Raw genomic sequence first — 23,381 nt, forward strand, 5'->3', positions numbered from 1 at the left:
TGAAAAAACAGATTTGAAAACTATAATGCTAGCGACATCCTCTGTTAAGCCCTAAAGTAAGGACTATCAGGTGGCTTAGATTAAAACACTAACCCACAACCGGGTGGATATTGCATACATGTGTAATGTTGTTTTTGAGGCCATTCAATTTTGAATGGATCGACGCTCAGGTAAGGTGAGATGTGAGAGCATGACCGAACAACCATCGGTCTAGGGGAGTGCTTAATTGTGGCGCTTGACTATACACATGTTCTACATATGTATATACGAAAGCTGCGATGTGGAGTAATTACTTTTCGGGGAATTCAGTACCCCATGGATGTGTATGGGTATGCAGACATGGGAATACTGAGAAGTGTAATGTACTTGTAACGACGCACCTACGTTCAGGTAAGAAGGTAAGTTACCATAATGGGTTGCCCTATGGTTAAAGTGTGGCAGCGGCGCCTATGCATGGCTCGACGCTTAATGATGAGCTGGCCACCATATAGCAATATATGGAGTATAAACTGTGATAAACTGTCATGTGTGAACTGCATCATGGGAAATTGGGCTGTGATGGAATTTTCTGCAGGTACACTAACCTCGAAAACGTATGTGTAGCTGACGACTAGCAAATTACCGAGAGAGTCATAAGTATGCCACCGATATAGAACGCTATTGCCACATTATGTTGGCAAAATTTGTGAGGACGCATAGGACGAGCATGCATCCTGATTGTTGCATCATGTTTGTCACCTATACACCCAAAATGCTTCTCTTATCTTTATTCCAGTAGCCGGTGCTTGTAGATAATGTGGTGTAATGTTGTATTATGAACTTCAATGAAATAGTTGTCCTCTGTTCCTTAGGTTGTTTAGGTGTTATACGTGTTTGCCCTTGTACTTGATGTGTCGATAGTGGGTTGGTGACTTGTTTGCCTAAACCCAAAACTAGGCCATGTTCTTATTAAGTGAACCATGACCCAAATTTGAATTTTTCCATTATCACTCCATGACCCAAACTCATACAAATAAATTCTTAGATAATTTCTTTGTTGGACATAAAGTGTACCTGGGCTTAAAACAAGAATCTCGAGTTATATCTCCTTCCAAAACCATTCCCTTGTTCGGTTGGTGCAAGTGATATCTCTATTCTATTTTGCCTCTCCTGGAGGATTGCATTCTCACTTTATCAACCTAACTCAGGAAAGACATGTCCGATCATTTTCTTGAGTTTGATGCCTTTGGTTTCCTCATATCTATCAAAGGCGTACCAACTTCATCTTGTGATTGTTTTCCCTCTGCATGTAGTCAGATACTAATCATTGACCTTGTAATCTCTGCGATGGGCATAGAAATATTCTTGGGCTGAAATAATAGTCTCCCATCGTACTCCTTTCATTAAGTTAGGTTATGGCCATGTCTTGTTCATTTCATCGGGCCATGATCCATTTGGCTCTCTACTTGTAACCATTCTTATAGGTGGAGTATCTCTTTGTATATTGTCACCCTTGCCCAATCCATTGGTGTCGTGTGAGATTTATTATTGGTTACGTCTGGTAATGGTGTTATGAATAAAACTGATGGTGCCGCGACGAAACCGAGGGCCTCCTATGGACGATCGGCACACGATTGTACTGCTCGGCACACATTGGTATCACAGTTAGTAGTCATAATCCATTATGAGACTATATCGATATGTTATCTCTGCACAAATTGTTCTTACCATGTGAGGTTCATTATTGGTGGCAGTTCGATAATGGTGTCATGATTAAGGACTTATGGTGCCACAGCGAAACTGAGAGCCTCCTGTGAATGCGCACACAGGATTGTGCTACTCGTCGGATGCTGGTATCAAGGTCTCTTGTCATGATCCGTTATGGAATTACACTGATGTGTTATCTTCCGTGGACTTTCGCTTGAAACAATTTCTATATTGTTTTTCGAGTTATCAGGCAACATCTATCATCTCTGTCGAATCAAAAGAGTATATAACTCTGATGTATTCCTTAAGTAAATTTCTTACCAATTCAGAAGTCTTCATCAAAAATCGAAATTTGCTTTCTCTCCTACTAAGATGCAGGAGTTTGTTCATTCGCTCTCTTATTTAATCCATGCATTCCCGAACCAAGTCAGTTCATCCCGCATGGAAGAAATTGATGAACAACCTGACCAAATGGATTTTTACCCAAGTGCATGATCTCTTGTTAACCAAAGTGAACTCTCAACCTTTGGATTGTCGATGAATAATAAGAGGACTTACCCAATGTCAAAAGTAGTTCAACAAGTTGGTTTTACTAACTTGTAACTGCCCAATGAACAAAGGTTGAGTTTAGAGATCGTTTTATCGAGTTGTCTAAACATCGAATATGGACGTAAGTACGGGAATATTAATAAGAATAACAGTCTCTCTATCTTAATCTGTTTCGTCTGTCACGAGTTCGACATCGTTTTTATTTTTATCTATCCGGGCTCTTCCTAAATTTTCGTGATGTTTGGAACATAGTTGTTCCGAAAATTGGTGCGTCCGGTAATTTCAAATTCATCGCTCGCGCAAATACGAATTTGGAAATTTAGTCCAGTCCTCCGATTTCATCCCAAACAGATTCAATAGAACTCGACAACTAAAGTTTTCAGTGCCAAATAATTCAGTCCTCGCTCTTTCACAGAGAAATCGCATTTAAGGATTTTAAATTGGCTTGTTTCTTCAGCACACTATTTTGGTGATGAAATCATGTGTGCATTAGCAGATATGGTTTTGGCTAGTTTTAGTCGAATCACGCAGAGCAAATTATTGAAGCTGAAATCCGTTTAATTTGGTCTGTTGCTTCTCGCCTCGATCTAAATCATAACCCTAGAACTCAGATTAGGTTTTCGCGGCTCGTGTCGCAATAATTCGGACTGACGTGTGTTGAATTTAAAATTCGAGAGTAAAGCTGAGTCAAACACGGATTATGTAAAATATTGCAGTATAAATTCTAATGAAGATAAATCATAGCCATGGGATTCAAACTAGAAATAATTATTGTGCTAAAAATACACTGGAGAGAAGATTATAGAATAATTAAAAAAATAAAAAAATCCCAAAAAATCTGCAGCCGCCCTCCCTCCAATTTTTTTTCGCCGCTCTTCTTCTCCCTAATAATTCCTCAGCCGTCGGTCTTATCCCCGTCGTGGGATATTTTCTGCTCACTCCTCTTCTTCTCCCACGCGCACAGGCTCCTCCCTCTGCGCATCTCCCTGCGCCTTGCTTCTCCCGCGCGCGCGCCTGCCTAGCCCCAGCTCGGACCGAGCCGTCTCCACCCGTCCGCGCTCTGCCCAGCCCCTGCTCCTCGCTCCTTCCTGCGCCCGGCCGGAGTTCCTCTGCTCGGCCATGGCCGCCGTCGAGCTTCCTGCTCGCGCCTATCTCCCTGTAACACCCTGAATTTGGGGTATAAAATTTCTTTTCTAATATCCACCAAATTAAGGTGTTACCCTCTCTTTTCCAGGCTCTTCTTTCTTTTGCCTAAAGAGTGAGAAAATATTTTGTTTTATATCTATGTGTAAACCTAATAAATTAAAACCCTAGGGGGTGCTTTGGTTGTTGCATCATGCTGGAGTATATTTTCGCTTTGGTTGAGGAGTGAATTTGTGAAGCATGTGTTTAATAAGGAAATAAAGAAAAGGAAATAAGTAAGAAATGGAGAAATAGAAAGCCCCAATGTCCCCAGCTGGACCGACCCCTCTTCCCTGTGGCCCATCTCTTCTCCCCATCCTTTCCCTGCTCGGCCCACTCTGTGCCTCACCCCCTCCGCGGCCCACTTCGCCTGGCCTGCTCGACCAGGCGCGCCCGCGCCGCCCAGTGGCTCTCCCCCTCCGCGCCTGCACGCTCAGCTGCTCGGCCCAGCGCCATGCTCTCCCTCCCCGGCCCACCAGGCCACTCCCGCCCCTCTCCTCCATTCTCCCCTCTCTTGGGCCACGTGGCCAGCCCACCTCGCGCGCGCCACACCCCCTACAGCAGCTGCTGCGCCCTAGCGCGCGACCGCGCCAGCAGTGCCCCATCCCCGGCTCAATAGCCGCGTGTGCAGCCCACCCGTGCTCGAGCGCCACCGCGCGGCCCAGCGCGCCCCAGCCGCTGCGCGCGTTCGCAACCCACCTAGCGCGCGCCCTAGCTCTCCCCAGCCACACGCTCGCGCGTGGGAGCGCCGCCGCCGCTAGAAAATTGCCCACGACGTGATTTTCTCACCCGAACCACCCACAACGCGCTCCTCTTGCCCGTTCTCGCTCAGCAGCACGACACCCACGCCCCTCTCCACATTTTCTCTCCTAGAGCCACACCCTCGTCTACCCAACGCCCATGCCAAGCCACTCCACGCACAGCAACCACCCGAAGTCACCTTGCGTCGCGCGCCGGACCTTCACCGAGTCGACCTGCGCTGTGCTACGCCCGACGCCCAGCACGCCGGAGTTCCATTCGTCTCGACGTCGCGCACCCGGCGCCCATCCAGTTCCACCTCATCGTCGGCGTCCGTGCCGAGGTGAGCTCCGTCTACCCCCTAGCCTCCCACCGCTTGTAATCTAATGAACGTTGGCGAGCTCTTTGTGCTGTGTTGTGGTGGTTGCATCCCGACAGCTTCACCCAGCCACAACTCGCCTTGCCGCAGCGCCGCAGTCCGCACCCATCGTAGCCCTGCAGACCGCGTCGACGCCGGCCAAGCCCCGCCCCGTTGAGCGCGTCAGGCGCAGCCGTGCCGCGTGTGGCGTCTAGCCTGGTGAGCCGTGTTGCTGTGTTCGACCCGCTGCCCGCGGATGGCGCGGTTGGTCCGGCCATGGTGTGGCCCGTGTGTGTGCCCCGACACGGCCTCGCGCTCGCGTCTAGCGTGGCCCGCGTGTGTGCCCCGGCGCGGCCTGTGCAGCCCTAGCTCGGATTTTGCGTGGCCCCGGCGCAACAGCAATCTCGCCGTTCTCATGCCTCGCCGCTAACTAGTCTGGTCGTCCGCTATCGTTGCGGTGTGAGCATCGTCTACGCGTTGGTAACCTTGTTTCACTATGTCGTCCGCTGTCGTTGCGATGTGAGCATCGTCTACGCGTTGGTAACCTTGTTTCACTATGTCGCACGTTTTAAATAATTAATTATATTTTTGTTTGACTAACGTTAGTCAATTAGACTTTTCAATTAAACTAATTTATAGTAGTTAACTCATGCTTTATAAATCCATGTCGACATAATTAATAGTAACTCAAATGTATTGCTCTAATATTTGTTTAATATAAATGTGATGACTATTTAGTTTTTATCGTGTTTCGCGTGTGTCATTCGCGTGTATAGCGCGTGCTGCTCGCTCGCTTCGTCGTCTCTCAGTAAAATGTTATTTGCGCGCTTTAATAACATCACTTCGCCATATCGTTCATGTTAATCACTTGATTAATTGTTTAGTAGTTAGTTATTAAAACAACAGCTCAATCGAATCTAGTTTATAAATTTAATTAGGCGTTTGTAGATAGCTGGTAACGTGTTGATGCTGACTTAAAGGTTATATTTAACACTTGGTTAATATATATAAGAAAAACGACGTAGTTTAGTAGTTTCGCATGTCGCGCCGTTTTCGCGAGTCGCGCTCTTTTTGCGAGTCGTCGTTGTTGGTTTGCGCGTTTGCACCGCGCGCCTGGCACGCGCGTTGTCGCGTGCTGTTCGCGCACATCGTCATGCATCATTTGCTCTTAGTCACACGTGGTTGTGCGCGCTTTCCGTGTGCTCCTTCGCACGAGACGCGCGCGCTGTTCCCACGTGTGACGCTCGTTGCCAACGTGTCGCATGTTTTAGTTGAATAATTGATTATTGGTTTGTTCCAGGGTTAATAAAATAACAATTTAATTAGAACGAGTCTATAGTTGTAACTCGTGCTTTTATAAATATAAATGTTAATTAACTTGATTAATACCAGCTTAAATACTTTTAACTAATTATTTGTTGGTTGTTGTTCGCGCACGACATCGTTTGCGCATCATCGTGTTGTTCGCGTGCGTAGTCGCGTTGACTCACACATGTCGCGCGCTATCGAGCGCATTGTCTCGCGTGCCGCAGTGTTGTTTCGCGCATGTTGTTGCACGCGATTCACGTGTGTCGCGCGACGTCTGCGCGTGATAATAAATTGTTTTCCGCTTATAAAGGCTCATGTTAATAACGTTAATTCGTCAGGTCATATAGTTTAGATACTTAACTTAAGGTTCGCTCGACTAATATTTATTAGATTAATATTCTAATTAGATTAAATGTGTAGTGTTCAATTTGGCTTTTATAATAAATATTAACATGGCTAATATTAATTTAACTACTTTCTATTTAATTAACACTTGTTTAGTATAAATACGTCACCGATTTAGTTTTTCTCGCCTGTTGCGCGTGCTGTTCAGCACACGGTTGTGTGCTGCTTCGCGCGTCGTTCACGTGTTGTCTGCGCGTTGTTCGTGCGTGATGTGCTCGTGGTCGCGTGCTGATTCATGCGTCATTCGCGCTGGTCGCGCGCACTGTTCGTGTGTCGTCAGTGTGCTATGACGCGCATGTCCGCGCGTCGTTTGCACGTTGTCGTATTGTTTTGTGCGTCATAAATTCGTCTCGCTTAGAATCTCTCGTGCTAATTATATTAGTTATTTATATGACAACTGATGGTGTAGCAGATTTGATCAAAACTAAATAACAGTTATAATTTATATTTGATCATGTCGAATTAAATGTCCTGATTATTATTTGCGTAGCGTAAACGTTATGACTTCTCGAATGTAGCTTCGACCATCACGTTTCTTATCCCCGCGTAACCGTAGAAGCGCTCTCTATTTTATACTGCATATTTTTATCACATTTTATCTTGTATGGTGTAATGTTCTTATGCACATATATATATATATAAGATAAAATGTATGTATGTATATATATATATGTTTGTTTGCTTGTGCCTGTTCGTCTTCGCTTTGCATTGCAAGTAGATTGCGATTCGTTTCTGAGCTTCGAGGAAATCGACGGCCAAGCATTGGAGTCCAAGTGGTCAGGTTCTTCGAGTTCTACAAGGTTGAAGACTCTGAGCATCTGTTTGGTGAAGGCAAGTGTCCTCTGACCCATTATGTCCTATTTACTTTATAATTCACGGCCTCGCATACCATGATCAACCTAAGGATTTGACTACCTTTGTATTTACCTTGTCCTTGATTACATTTTGAGTTATTATGGTTAGCTTCATGCTATTGCTTTACTTTAATCAATGAACATGATGTGAATATTTATGATATGATGATGTTATCCCGATGATGATATTGTTATACTTTAGGGGACTCAGGCCATTTTCCTTAGTACCTCTTCGTAAGGACCTGTTCGTGGATTGACCACCCGGGATAACAGTGCAGCCATGAGGGTGGAATGGGACGCCCTTAGCTGATTAATTAGATGAACCTGGGGGTATAGTTGGCTTTGCCGGAGGGCCCTCAATGGGGGCCGGGGGCGTAGTGCTCGCTCTGCCAAGGGGGGGTACAGAGGTTCATTCGATTTGGTTTTGTTAGTCACCCACCTTCGGGAGGTGTACTACGTTTGTACGACTGGCAAAACCTAACAAGCAGCTATTCACCAGGGGAGTCTTTGTAAAGGCTATGTAGTGATACCCTGCCACGCCACCTAGGTAGTGGTCAATGGGGATTAGCTCTCCCCGGGCAGAAAGGGAATCATGACTCGTGGGTAAAGTGTGCGACCTCTGCAGAGGATTAGAAACTGATATATCAGCCGTGCTCACGGTTATGAGTGGCCTTGGGATCCTCTTTGATTAGAGATACATATGGTTCAATATACAATGGTTCTATTTATTATTTTGGTTCGATGATGATAATGATGTTTCCTCGATGAGGAAATGGTTCACGGGTTGGTTATATGATAAAACTTGGCTTCCACTAATAATAAATACCTGACCAATTAAAAGTAACTGCTTGAGCTTAACCCCACATAAAGCTAGTCCACCTTAGCCAAACAGGACATTTGCTGAGTACGTTGATGTGTACTCACCCTTGCTTTCACAAAACCCAGGTTGCCTTTGGTGCAATCTATGCTCAGGTAAAGAAGAAGGTGTCGAGGCGGATCTCCAGGAGTTCCAGGACTTCGACGAGTTCAAGGATTAGGATAGCGACCTCCCCCAGTCAGCTGCCTATGGTGGGTTTATTTACGTTGGCTACGTTTCTATTCTGTGTACTTTTATTTATATTATGTAAATGACTCTAGTCTTTCATATTATTAATTACTCTTTATTGTTATTCGAAGTATTGTGCTATGATGAGTCATTTATGTAATCGCCGTGTACGTGAATTTCTGATCTCGGCACGTACATGGTTCGCATTCGGTTTACCTTCCAAAACTGGGTGTGACACTCCCTCCTGTGGCGTGCCCTCCCTTCTCGCCCTGTAGCTCGGCCTCTAGCAGCGGCCATCCCCGTGCCGTGCACCCCTCTCCCCAGAGCTCCCTCCCCCCGCTCCAGCTCCCCTACGCGCTCTGCTCCCATGTGCGCGTGAGCTCACCGGTAATCCCGGTCCCAGCTCGGATCTCGCTCTTGTTCGCCGGCCACCCCTTCTCTCTGCTCTAGCTCGCCGGCGCTTGGTTTCCATCTCGGCCTACGCCCTACTCCCTGCTCTCGGCGTCCCAATCTTGGCCGCGCCTCCCCTGCCCTTGGAGCTCGCTAGCGCCAGCACCTAGCCGGTGTTTTCCACGTCATGCCATGATGCTTGGCCGCGTCCTGCGCGCAGAGCTGTTCCTGTCGCGTCCTTGGTGGACTCGCGTCCTCCCGGTAGCTTGCGTGCTACCTACTTGATGAAATGTGAAACCAGGTGGCTGATCTCGCTCCCGCCGTTAACTTCGCTTCGCAGCTCGCCTGCTCTTATGGTGCTGCTATGCCACGACACTCGTGTCGGTGCATCGTCACTTGGCCGGGAGTTGTCGCCGCTAGCTCGCTTTCATCCAAATCGTCACCGCGGATGCTTGGGTCTCTGGTCGCGCGTCTTTCTATCTCGCGCTCGACTCGTACGATGCCTCGGCAACACCGTGGTCGTCCTCCCTCACAGTGTTGTTGTTTACCTCGCTATTGTAGTCGTGCCTCATGCGCTGCTGGTCTGAAATACCCAAGCCAAGTGAGCATCCTGCGCGACTCAAGTTTGGTTCATCCAGATTATTCAGTCAAGGAGAGATTCCAAGAGTTGTGGATTGAGGAGAAAGTGAAGCTCAGTTCAATACTCATCAGGTGTTTGATCGAAGACTTCAATCGGAGACTGTCGTCGTTCTCGCAAATATTGAGTCGAGTTGATTATGGTGAGCCGATTCACTATTTTTACTATTAATTTTATGATCGTGAAATAAGACGCTTAGTTTGCGTATGAAGTTAAGTTAGAAATACCAGTGATGCGAGGTGTGCTTCGATGAGTTTAGTTGCCGAGTATATTCGAACTAGTTCTATTTTGCAGAGTGTGGTATTTTGGTGACGCGTAGGTTAAGTTTAGTATTTAAGCAATTATCGATAAGTCTGTCGATGCTAATTGTGTTCAGTGCGCGTAAGATGAAGTCGATGTCTTACGCTAGTAGTTAGTATCATCTATGTTTGTGATCGATAATGTTGGAGTCGGATATTGATTAGTTAGATTGATAGCTATGAATAAATAGTTGTTATCTTGTTTTCGGTTGTCCAAATTAATTGGAGGCGAACAACATTATTTGGTCCGCTTCAGTTGAAATCTAAAAAAAGACTACTCAGTGGACATGGTTCTTTAGTATTTTAAGTCTTTAGGATTTAAGTGGTGTACAAAATTCATTAATATGCTTCCTTACTCTAAATTGTCGGTATTCAAAAATAGTGAATGAAAATGTGACGAGTAATTTGATATTGGGTGTTTTGACAAAAGACTTGTGCTTAGCTTATTATTACTTGATGTTTGAGGTAGATGCGATTACGCTAGAAACGTGTGATAAATGGGCATAGTCGTATATCGATAACTAGTGTTTTCGTATGAAATGGTACAACGCCTCGCCGCTAGGTGTTTAATTCGCTATTGTGTAGCATTATTCAGGTTTGTGATATTCCTGTTTATATGCATTCATGTGCATTATGTAAATCATTTAGGTACGTTTATTGATTACATGATATGGAGGACCAAAGTTGAGTTGACCACAAGATATCGCTACGCGTGAGCTTCTCCAAAAGATAATGCTGATGAACGAACCTGAAGATGGATAATCTGAACGAGTGCCAAGATAAAGAATGATCGCCAGGTCGCCACTTAACCAACACTAACCTAGTGTTCTTCCAGGCAAGCCCCGATGTAGGCTTGCTGATTTAGGACCTTTTAACTGGCCACATGCCTCATCATGGGTAAGCTTTGCCTCAGGAAGACTAATACTAGAAAGGCCAACACGCAATGGGAGTGGAGAGATGGTGAGAGTAGCGTGTACCCTCCGTGGCAAGAGGCTGGACGATGGTGTATCTATGCTCTCGGTTGGCGTGAACCCGGTCTGGTCTTAAGAAACCCGGTGGCGAGTTGACATATGCAAGGGTTAAGTGCTACATATGTCGTGTGGTTGGAGATCCCCAGCTGGGTATTAATCGATTCGGATCGCCGTTACTTCTAGGATATGAAGACTTGGTCACTGCCCTACACGTAGCAATCTAGTGAACTGAAGGGATGATAAAAGATAGCTAGTATAGGCCAAGTGCTTGAACTAGGACAGAAAGGACTCTAGATGTAGGTAATTTTACTTAACCTGACAAGTAAAAATGGATTTTTAAGGAACCACTCATAGTAAGCTTTTCTGCAAACGGAGTCTTTGATTCTTGTTGAACCATACCTTGATTCCCAAAAGGCCAGCTTATCCTTGAGAGTCTTTTTCTTTAGACGGGTAAGACTTGCGAAAGTACACTTCGTACTCAGGGTTTTCGAACCCATGTTGTTGCAGGTACTAGAATTGTGCTGCCGTGGATGGTGTTAAGCGCCGGTGGACACGACCTTCTTATAAGTCTAAGTACCTCTCCTATACTTCTTATTGAGGACTGTCACTGAGCTAGCATATATTTTAAACATATAAATGTTTATACATTCAAAACATAGTGTAATCACTCTGATCATGTACATTGTACACTTGATGTAACTAGTAGAATTTGGTAATAAAATTTCCGCTGCAAAAATGTTGGTGTGTGATTTGTGTTTACATAATTTTGCGATCCTGGTTGTAAGTGGTTTATCCGGGGTCCTTGGGGCACTCGGACGGATCCTGTTAATTTATCTGGTGCACATGTATAGCCGTCTGAGGTCTTTGAGACAAGGGAAGGTGCATGTGGGCCCAATAACTTGGGACGTTCTACCACAGAAGCTATTGATCTAGGTGTTCACTCATGATGGGATGAAACCCCCTTGTAATCCCAATAAGCTCACAATGAGTGAAGAAAAAGAAATTCATTTGAATGCTCAAACTAAAAATTACTTGTATGAATATATTAGCGTGGACATATTCAATCAAATATATACAATGAAAAATGCTAATGAGATATGGCTTAAATTACATGAGCCCCATTATGGCACAAGCAATGTCCATGAGCAAAAAACATTGTCTCGCTTTGAATGAATACAATTCTTTTACCATGAAAATTAATGAGCTTGTTCAACATATGTATTATGGATTAAATTAAATTATTAAAGAGATTAATTATATTAGCATTAATATGCTAGATGATGTGAACATTGCACGAAAGATCATCTCCCCATTACCACAACATAAATATGGGAGCAACATCACCATACTTCATAATATGGAGGACTTGAGCCAAATAACCCCGGTGCTATTGATCGACTAGAATGTGGCATTTGAGATGCTACGATAGATGGGTGAAGAAAAAGCTGCTTAGTCTGGGACATGCTTTCACATGTGAAGAGCATAAAAAGATGAAGGGCAAGAAAAATGTGGAAAACTCAAGTTTTAAAGTGAAGAATAGAAATCTAAAGAAGAAGATGATGAAGATGATCAACTCGCTTCATCATCCTTCAAGGACGAAGATACAATATAATGGGTTAGAAAGGTAATGGGGATTATTCATGAGATTAATCTTGTTGATGTGCCCTTGCAGTTCGACGCTATTATCTTTAACATTGACATGAAAGAACAAAGAAAAATAGGATGCTTCACTTGTGGGGAGAAGGGTGATTTTTGGGATAATTGCCTAAACAAGACCACACCCAAGAAGAGAAGGAGCAAAGGCAAAGGGCTCACTTCATTCAAGATATGGGATGATACATCAAATGAAGATGGCACCCCACCTAACAGTTGCGGTCATCACTCTTCATCATGCTCATCTCACAAATGCCTTATGGCACGAGGTAACACAAGTAATCCATTCTCTAGTGAGTATGATAGTGATAGTAGTAGCAATGATCAAAACCCTCTCTAGTTGAATTTACGCATGCCATAATTTTTTTGAGGAAGTATGCATTTAACAAAAAGGTTAATTAAAACTACGTAAGTCTAAATTGATTAGCTCACGAAATGATTACACAAATTTGCTAGAGAAATTTAAATCCTTTGCAAATTTGAATGTTGAGCTAACAACTAAAATTGAGCATTTAGAATCTAGTGCACCATCCTCAACTATCGATGAGAGCTCGATTAAAAATAATGAGAAACTTAAGGCTAAGTTAGTTAGCTTAGAAAATGCTATTGATAACTTGCTACGTAAACTAGAAATCCTTCGCATAACAATGAACTAACTACAAAGCTAGAAAGCATCAGTAGCACCCTAGAAGCGTCTAAATTTGGAACTCCTAAAATTATTAAGAAGGATACTTCTACTTCTTGCTTGGATTTAATTGATAATAACCCTAACCCTTGCAAAAAAAGTCTTGGTTGGGAGTGTAATTGTAGAAACATGCTTAGATTAGATTTTGCAAGGGAAATGTGGAATTAAGGCAAGAAGTGGCTCACCTTGGTAAGACCCTGTACAACAAGAAAAGCAAAGCCATACAAACCCAATCTCACTAGGATAACACCAATGTGGGTGTGAAGAAGCTGGATGAGGGAGAAATTGTGATTTGTTAGTTATACCACAAGGAAGGACACAAGTCTTACCAATAGAAGGTAATGACCGAGGGAGATAAGAAAAACCAAACAAGAAAGCTCTCAACACCTATACCAACAAGGTGGACAACAATCATACAACACCATATCTTCTTAAGAAGAAAAATAACAACAAGGTGATAGCCATCAAGGTCAATAAGGAAGCCAGCAAAGGTAAATGGGCCAAACAGATTTAGGTGTCAAAGGACATTATTTCAAACATGAGAGCACCAAAAAATTTTGGGTCCTAAGAGGGAAGTGAAAAGTCTGATGGACTACAGGGAATTTGGAGACTTGGAAAAAATGGGATGTATATCATGGGGTACATTATATTGGATCAAGTTTATTGCCAAGTGGGTTAGTTATGATTATGGACCCAAATTCCCCGCCCATGATGAGGTAGATTTATTGTTATTCCTTGTTTTTGATATGCTTATCTTCCTTTATGCAGCTAGTTTACCTTTCATGCCTAGTATTGCTTTCAATTGTTATGTTTTTCAATTGGTATATCATATGCTTTCAATTGTGCACTTTCAATTTGTATTTACTTTCAATTGATTAGCATGCATACTAGGAGAATTATATCATAGGTTTGCTCGGTTTAATTCCTACCCTTGGAGCAAAACCTACATGGTTTTAAAATGCTAAAGAAAGAACAACACATAGCTTAATCAAATTCCTAAATGAATGATATCCACACTTTTATTTCAATTGTTATTGTTTCAATTGCTTTTTAATGAAGTATCTTTCAATTCAATACCATGAAATTTTTAGTTAGTATAAATAAGTGCCAAAGTTTAAATTATATATAATTTGCCCCTAAGGATCAACTAAGGTAATGATGTTATGGCATTATCCTTTGAAGTGGTATTTTGACCTTAAAAGTCTAAGTGCATGTCTCCTACAAGTATTCACAACTTGTATGCACACTTTTAGGGGAGGTTACTCTATAGTTTGATTTCTTTGAAGACTAACACAATTTCCAAGCTTATCATGTATGAAGTAGTCTCATTGAAGGAAAATGGAATCCTTAGAGTAAGACAACGCACTTCCACTGTAAATTGGTGCATTAGTATTTCAATATGATAGATCTTCAATCGGTATTATTTACATACCTTCTCCATTTATATAGACTATAATAACATGTTAGATTTCATTTAACCCCCATATTATGCATATGGTTTAAATTTCTTTTGGTATCTATATACTATTCTTTATCTTCTAAATATGTAGAGAATAGGGGGTCTACTCTATATATCCATATGTCAAAATTATTGGATCCTATTTAGTTCTAAATTAAAGTTTTTCAAGGGGGAGAGTTTTTCGATAGGGGGAATATATATATATATTTCACACTAGGGCGATTACTTCACCATAGGGGGGAACTTTCTTCAAGGGAGAACATCTTTTTATGAAGCTACAAGGTTTTTACCCTTCCTACATGCTTTAAATGTCTTCTTTTTTGGTTCTTGATTCCAAAGGGGGACAAATTCAAGGACCAAAGGAAACCAAAGTGTAGTATATCAAATACCAAAATCACTCTCTTTTAAAATTTTCATAAGTTTTAAAGTGATTGTTTTTGTTGGTTTTGGACCAAAATAGGAAAGATGTGGATTATGGAGTTAGGGGGAGGCTTAAGTCCATAATTCCACATCATGGGGATAATTTTGCATCAGCAAGAATGTTTATCAAATGTTTACAGTTGACATATCTATCCAATTGATACCACATACATCTTGTCTAAGCACATGCATCCTAGCAAGTAGATTGCATATTTTTATTTGGTATTTAAACTATTTGCTTGCTTTTGTTGTGTTGTCATAAATCACCAATAAGAGAAATATTGTAAGGAAAATAAGCATTATAAGTCATATTAAAGACCTTCGAACATGCTAAGAGTCCAATACACAAAGAAGTAGAAGTCCAGATGCAAAGAGACAAACAAAAGTAAAGTCACCAAAGTCGAGACAAAAGGATGCTTGAATTGGAAGTATCTCATGATTTTGGATCTACTCAAATTGACATGACTTCAACTCTAGGTTGTATATCTTTCCATTAGTTTTCCAAAAAAGTCTAAGATCATCAAAATCTAAGTTCGAAGCTAAAAGTTATGCCCATAATACGAAATTGGGTGGTGCTAAAAAACGACACCTGATAGGTCCGGTGCAAGGCCTGGTCCGCAAATCTGATCAAATTGACATGGCTTAAACTATGGGTCATAGAGATTTTCCTTATCTTTTCAAAAGTCCAAGATCATCAAATTTGGAGTTTAGAGCTAAAAGTTATGCCCAAAATACAAGCAGGAACATGTTGTGCATAGGACAGGTCTAGTGTGCCATAGGATAGGTCCACAACTAGTGCACAAGATAGGTCTGGTGCATACGCAGACTGCACCAACTTTTTGACAATGGCTCTTTTGGGCTTGTGGAGCTACAAATATCACCCCAACCAGCCATTTGCATGTGTGGAGAACTAAGAAACATAATGTATGAGTTGAGACATTAATTCATAGCTCAAAACACTCAAGTGTGTAATAGAATCACTCAGTGATTAGCATAGGTGCTTTTGCGAAGTGCTTAGGTTAGTTAGACCAATGCATAGCACTTGCTCTAGGTCTATTCCTAGTTGATTAGAGTGAGGTTAAACACCTACATACCCCTCAGCTCTTGCATGAGTTGTTGTAATAATATCTTGTGGGGCGAGAGTCTTGCGATACCACACCAATCGCATTTGTGGTGTGGCCGCCACCGTGTACCAGAGGGACCGAGGCCCACGGCATTTCAACCAGAAGCTCAATAGTGAAGACGATGGGGAGCATTAGAGAGAGGCCTAAAGCAGAGCACCGCTTGTGCATAGAGAAGGCTTGGGTCTATCTACGGAGTTACCTTTGTTTAGGTGTTTGGCCTTCACGTGGACTTCCCTTTGCATAGGGGAACCAACGAGAATTTGTAAGAATCTTGCATGATTCTTGATACCACAATTAAAATTTTAGTGCGTCAACGGAAGTTTGCATCTCTATCTCATCTAAGCTTCCACATTTATATTGCTTTCTTTGGTTGTATGGTTTACCTTTCCTAGCTTAGATTTTGGGCTAGTTGTTAGGAGTAGAACCTAGGTTGCATAACTTCGTTTTGCGTTAGAGATAGCAACACTTAAACAAAACCTTAGTTGCACTAGCTTATTTGGTTATCCACATAGGTTTTGTTTAAGAGGTTAAATTAGAGGCCTACATTAGTGCGAGAAATAGAAGTTCTATTTCATCCCCCTCTTTGGCATCCACATTCATTTCATGGTGGTGGGAGGATGTTTTTGCAAAAGACCACAAGCCAAAGATGTGAACGCCATTTTGTTGGCTTCAACTCTCTAATAGAAAAGGAAGGAGTGATTGTTACCAAAACCATCTATTAAATTGCTATTTGGTACGGCTTATAAAAAATGTGAAGCCATAGTACAAGCCGGTGGAGAGAAGCCCTGCCAAAAGAGGCCATAGTTGTGCAAGTACCGAGGCGTCCGCTTTAAGCCACTAGCTGCCATGGAGAATAAAGATGATATCAACAGGATGTGGCTGGGAACTCCACCATCGACAAGTTTAGAGTCCAGTTGAAACGAAGTTGGCAAAAATGGCTAGAAGGTTGCCCGTGTCCATGCAGACTTGGTTCCAATATCTTAACAAGCCAACTCAAATAAATGAGCCAACTCAAGCTCAAGAAAAATGGCTAGAAGGTTGCCCGTGTCCATGGAGACTTGGTTCCAGTATGTTAACAAGCCAACTCAAATTAATGAGCCAACTCAAGCTCAAGAATGAGCCAAGCTAAGCTATTCCCCCAGCTCGCTTCATTAATAAGCTGGACCGCGTTGTTCCTCGAACTCGTTGCATTAACTTTAGAGCAACTCCAGTAATTCTCTAAAAGACTTACTAAATCAATAATTTAGTTAGTTAACATAAAAACTCATCTCCAACGGTTCTTTAAATGAAATTACTAAATTTAGCAACTTCTTATCTAACCTCATTTCCTCTCTACATTTGACAACCATTTAGCAACTCTCTATACAAAAATATTGAGTGCATTATGTAGATAATGAAGTTAATTGATGACATTTGTGACTTATTTTTTTATGTGGATAGATACAAAATAAAACTACAACCTATTTTTAGAGAACTATTGGTGAACTCATATTTTTTACTCACAAAGTTATTTAGTAACTTTTTAAATCTATGATTTAGAGAGCTAAAATTTACATAACTATTGAAGTTGTATGTTCTTGCATGTTGTTGACACCTTTTCGGGCGCCAATCACTATAACAAGAACCGGCGGTGGTGCCCTCTGCAGAGGCGCGAACGGTCCGCGGCCAGGAGCCAGACAGTCCATGATCTCGTACAGGGGCTTGGATTCCCTGCCTGATGGCCGGACGGTCCGCGCCTAAAGGCCGGATAGTCCGCGTGTGCGCAGGGGCGGCAAAGGTTGTCGGCGGCGCCTGGATCTCGCTCCCGGGAGGGACCCATCGGGGAGGAGAGATCCTAGATGTTGTCTAGGCTCGGCAGGTCGACCTAGACTGCTCTAATCGACATAGAGCCGAAGAGAAGCAGAAAATTTGGGGATTGGAATACTAAACTAGAACTAAACTTTAGCTACTCCTAATGCATAAGGTAAAAACGAGAAATAGACTTGATTTGATCGATTGTTGGGGGTTCAATCAGTTGTAGACCTTCATCTATATAAAGGGGGAGGTCTGGATCCGCTTCAAACCGTTTCCCGAGTTAATCCCGCAGTTTTAGGTAACAAATCCCGCGAGAAACTAGGAACCCTAATTGACTCTGCGCACGCGTGGGCAGTCCGCGCCACCACCGCGGACCGTCCGGCCTCAGGGCCGGCCCGTCCGTGAGCTCCTTTTGGTGTCCAACATATGCCCCCTTGCCTTTTGGTGAAGGTTGACGAACCAAAAGCATATGAACTAAATCTGATGTAAGTCACCAGCTTTTCAAAATGGAGATCATTCAATAAAGCACTAATGTATAAAGGCCGTTTCGGAATGTATCTTCCTCGGCCACGACCATTTGATCAATGGATCAAAAGGAATATAATAGAGGTGCCCCCAGTCTGGATAGACAAAGGGACTATACATGTGCCATGGATTCATCGTCGTACCATTCCATATTTGAACAGGATAATATACCGATGATGAATAAACGGGTGTAAAGTACCCTGGTCTCATAGGATGAACAAGCGATGCTTGTTGTGTCGCCTTTTGGGCCATTTTGTTCGGCCGTTTCGTTTTAGCAGGTAACCGGGGTTTCTTCGTTGACCGATCACATGGAACAGTCTTCTTGCTAGCATTTTTTGCTAGCAATTGATCGAAAGTAGGGCCGATATTTACTAGCCGACCATGTGCGTCGTGTTGTCTTTGACCTCGCGTCTCTTTCCTTGCTTTGTGTGTACGCTGACGCCTCTGGCCATGGGCGGCCTGTCTGGCTGAGCCAGTCGGACCATCTTGATGAGCACCGGACTGCCCGCACATAGGTGCCAGACCGTCCGTGATGCTCAGGTCAGGTTGTCGTGCCCAACTCCTTAATTGTGTCTGACCCCCGGCGCTTCCGGATTTGTTAGTCTTATTGTCCAGAGCTTTTCGAGCAACCTCCTTCTATGATATATTTGACACGCGAGGATCGTCAATGATGATGTCTTTGCTTTTGCTTTTATCGGCCATTTCGGGCCGAACTAAGACCTTTTCGCATGCGACATCTATTGTATTAACAGGAAATGGCTGTGTGTCTACTTGCATTTCCTGAAAAGCCAACCGGCCCTCATTTATGGTCGTTGTACCTATCGACGAAAAACATTATAGTCATTGGTGGCATGAGAAAAAGAATTATGTCACTTACAATAAGCACGTCTCTTTAATTCATCTATAGGAGGGATAGTATGAGTTAATTTAATGTTGCCATTTTTAAGTAGCTCATCAAATATCTTATCGCATTTGGCAACATTAAAGGTAAATTTAATCTCATCTTGTCGATTCTTTTGAACCAGCTGTAAGGAAGAACATGCTGAAGATTTGGCCTTTGTTGGACAAATAAACTCTGCGGTATATACATCTGCGGATTCATCATCTGAACTATCACGCTCAATTAGATGTATAGTACGAACAGCCGATTTTGATGTCTCTTTAAATCAGTTTTCACAAGCTAAAGCCCGCTGATGTAGTTGGGCTATCGAAAAGAACTGAGTCCCATCTAATTTGTCTTTTAAGTAGGATAGCAACCCATTAAAAGCTAACCCTGCTAGCTCTTTGTCTGTGACATGGATCCAAAAGCATCGGTTTCTAGTGTCCTGGAACCTCCGGATATAATCATTAACCCATTCTTCGCGTCCTTGGTGGACTGAAGCTAAGTCAGCTAGCCCTAATTCATATTCCCCAACAAAGAAATGTTCATGAAATTTACTTTCTAACTCATTCCAGAAATTAATGGAATTAGGAGGCAGGGCGGCGTACCATGCAAAAGCGGTACCGGTATGGGATAAAGAAAATAACCGAACACGAAATGCTTCTCCATTGGCCAATTCACCTAGGTGTGCTAGGAACTGGCCTATGTGTTCGTGTGTGCTTCTCCCATGCTCACCAGAAAACTTATAAAATTCCGGTATCCTTGCCCCTTTGTGGATATGGGTCAGCGTCAAACCGTTGATTATACGACTTTTGTTATGATTGCCCCACTCTGGCTAAACTAACTCCGAACTTATCTCGAAATAGTTTAGTCATGTCTTCCCAAATTTTTTTCCATTGCACCCGGTGGCAAACCACCAGATCCTGGGCTGTGGGGCTCATTTGGTCGGGTATTAGTATACCGACCTTCTTGCCATGACCGATCGATAGTGTTGATCGGTCTGTGATTGTATGGTGTGTTATGGTTTAAATATGTAGAGGGCGAAACATACTGCTCCTGTGGTGTGTAATAATTTGGTGCATGGTGTGCAACAACAGGTTCTGCATATGCGTATCCATTTTGTCCGGTGGTAAATCCAAACTGACCGGTTGCGTTCGCCATTATCGGAACGCCACGTGGTAGTCCTGGTGCGGCCCCGGACTGTCCGGCAGGGAAAGTCGGACGGTCCGCATAAGGGCCGGACGGTTCGGGCAGAAGCTCGGACGGTCCGACCGCGTCCAGGGTTGCCGATCTGCCAATCAGGGACGGCGGTGGTCCTAGGGCGGTCCCGGACTGTCCGGCAGAGCAAGCCGTACGGTCCGCGTATGGGCCGGACGGTCCAGGAAGAGGCACGGATGGTCCAACTGTGTTCAGGGGCACCGATCTGCCATGCAGGGACGACGGTGGTTGTATTTGCCCTGAATATGAGTTCATCGGCATACCATATAAAGGTTGGGGCTGCGAATCCCCATTTGTTGTCGATGCATCAGACATAAATACCCTATTACTAGTTTCATATGATGGAAAACTAGGAGCAACAGACTTTTCCAACGTACGTGTTAATTTTCTAATTGACTCTTCTAACCCTATAATCTGTTGTTTCATTTGATCCTGCCGCTGATCCACATAATATTTAATAGATTGAATATCGTCGGGTTTACTTACGTTGGGGACTTGAATCGAAGATAGAAGAGATGCGACGTCGGTCTCTCCATGTTTGATAACCTTTTGGTGGCGATCCACTGTGTATTGTGGTAAGAATTTCTCCTTCGCTTGACGCATGTAGTCCTCATATTGTTATTGCTCATCGGCCGTTAGATTTTCAACAGTCGTCTTGAGGATATTATCTGAGGAGATATCGGTATGATCTTTAGAACCGGCCACTTGAGGGCCTGATTTTTAGTAGATCTAGACACCAGATTCCCCAACGGAGTCGCCAAAAATATGTTGACACCTTTTCGGGCGCCAATTACTATAACGAGAACCGGTGGCGGTGCCCTCTGTAGAGGCGCGAACGGTCCGCGACCAGGGCTCGGATAGTCCGCGACCTGGTACAAGGGCTTGGGTTCCCTGCCTGACGGCCGGACGGTCCGTGCGTGCGCAGGGGCGGCGAAGGTTGCCGGCGGCGCCTGGATCTCGCTCTCGGGAGGGACCCCGTCGGGGAGGAGAGATCCTAGATGTTGTCTAGGCTCGGCAGGTTGACCTAGACTACTCTAATCGACGTAGAGCCGAAGAGAAGCGGAAAATTTGGGGATGGAATACTAAACTAGAACTAAACTAGAGCTACTCCTAATGCATAAGGTAAAAACGAGAAATAGATTTGATTTGATCGATTGTTGGGGGTTCAATCGGCCGTATCCCTTCATCTATATAAAGTGGAGGTCTGGATCCGCTTCAAACTGTTTTTCGAGTTAATACCGTGGTTTTAGATAACAAATGCTGCGAGAAAATAGGAACTCTAACTGACTCTGCGCACGCGCGGGCAGTCCGTGCCACCACCGCAGACTGTCCGGACCGTGGACCGTCCGGCCCGTCCGCGAGCTCCTTTTGGTGTCCAACACATGTATTTGATTTCAGCAAAGCAATTGCATATAAATACATAATATATGTTTGTGGCCCACCTAAGATCCAACTAAACCATTGACCAACGGTATAGATTATCATGACGAAGATTCCTTTAATTTTCTTTTTGCAATAAAATAGCTAAAGATAATAAAGACAGGGAGAGGCACTTGCCGGTGTTGTTGACGTTGACGACGACGCCGGTGAGAGTAGACTCGAACGACCAAGAAAGGATCTGGTGTCGTTCGATGAAATCACCGGTGGCTCCCGAGAAACCGACCGCGGCGTATGGCGGCAGCCCGGCGTCCTTGAAGTCCACGATCGCGCTGACGTTGTAGAGGCCCAGCTGCGGCAGATCGTCGAACCGAAGGGTCGCCGACAGCGTGCTCACGTTGGCGTCGTATCTGACCCACGCCGACATGGTCCCGTTGAAGCTCCCGTCCGGCAGCGGCGTGTACGCACGGGACGTGATGCTTTTGACGTCCACGCCAATATGGTTCATGGTGTTGTTGGGGTCCCAGTCGTTCCTGAACGCGTCGAACTCCACTGCGATGGTCGGCGGGAAGTCAATGTTCGTGCCGATGGGGTTGTTGAAGAGACCGAGGAAGCCGCCGTTGGAGTCCTCCGGCAGTTTTGGGGGCCACGGCCCGACGTAGAACGCCATACCGTCGGCCTGCAGTGCGCAGCAAGTGTCACCTTCATTCCAACGAGTGCTCGGAGCTTACCAAGCTGGGAACACGGAGAAAGCTTAAAGAGAAGTTTTTTTGGGTAAGTTGCCTGATTGGTGCTGTTGTGTGGCTTGATAGCGAAGGTGAAGTTGGAGGTGAAGCTGGCGACCTTGGCGGTATCGTCCCAGAGCTGCAAAGGCTGCCCGTACGCCACCCGGCCGGTGCTCCAGATCGCGTCCTTGGTCAGGTCGATCCGATCGGTGCCTCGACTGCCGTTAGACATGTACTTGATGTTTGCGCTAGTGAGAACGCCGGGGATGGAGAAGTTGTAGTCGAAGCTAATCGAGGTGACATGGGCAATACACAGCAGGTAGACGAAGCTGAGGAGGGGAGTGCTCTTGGCCATGGCCGGGTGCTAACAGCTCTTTGTGCAAGTATGTACACTACGGGGTTATTATGATAAAACTCCGATCGGTGGGAGGTAAACTCACGCGAACACACAGTGGATACAATCGTATTTGTTGCTGTCGAAGGGCTGCTTACTCTCTATTTAAAAGAAAAAACAAACGTCTGTACATGGGAATAGAAGACCGAGGCAATCACGGCATAATCATGATTGATGGTTGCCATCCCAATCACCTAGACGTTGCCGCAATCTTTGCCCTGCCGCTAATGGCGCTAGCCGCCTGTTACTATCTATAGTTAGCTTGTGGACTTATTCAAACATTCTCGTCCTAAGTCCTAGAGCAACTACTTTAATTTCTTCATGCCGATCTGACCACGAAGCTCATGTAACCGAGTGTGCCCAAGTGCTTTTGTCAGTATGTCACCTAGTTGTAGCTCAGTGCCGACGAACTCGACGTCGATCAGCTTCCTGTCACAGCACTCCTGGATGAAGTGAAACTTCACGTCAATGTGCTTACTCCGGTCGTGACGCACATGGTTCTTCATCAAAGCAATGGCGGACTTGTTGTCCACCTTGAGCTTGGGAGCGAGTACCGCTCCTACGATGAGCTCAGCCAGCAGCCGTGCCAACCAGACTGCTTCGCACGCGGCCGCAGCGGCTGCGATATACTCCGCCTCACAAGAAGACAGAGCAACAACCTTTTGTTTCGCCGATTGCCAAGCAACCGGCCCTCCAGCCAGGAAG

General features: G+C 44.3%; 1 protein-coding gene across 1 annotated transcript in view; it reads right to left on the reverse strand.

The window, feature by feature from the left end:
• The window catches only part of LOC100501776 (putative lectin-domain receptor-like protein kinase family protein), a 31,863-nt gene extending 9,140 nt beyond the window's left edge, over window positions 1–22,723 (reverse strand). The window contains exons 1-2 of the mRNA NM_001196437.1: window positions 22,341–22,723; window positions 21,738–22,236 (exon numbers count right to left, since the gene is read on the reverse strand). Of these exons, the coding sequence (NP_001183366.1) occupies window positions 21,738–22,236; window positions 22,341–22,637 (796 nt within the window). The 5' untranslated portion in view covers window positions 22,638–22,723. The remainder of the gene's footprint in view (window positions 1–21,737; window positions 22,237–22,340) is intronic.
• Between the last annotated feature and the right edge of the window lie 658 nt (window positions 22,724–23,381).

Source organism: Zea mays, chromosome 9, assembly GCF_902167145.1.
Source record: "Zea mays cultivar B73 chromosome 9, Zm-B73-REFERENCE-NAM-5.0, whole genome shotgun sequence".
Classification (NCBI taxonomy): domain Eukaryota; kingdom Viridiplantae; phylum Streptophyta; class Magnoliopsida; order Poales; family Poaceae; genus Zea; species Zea mays.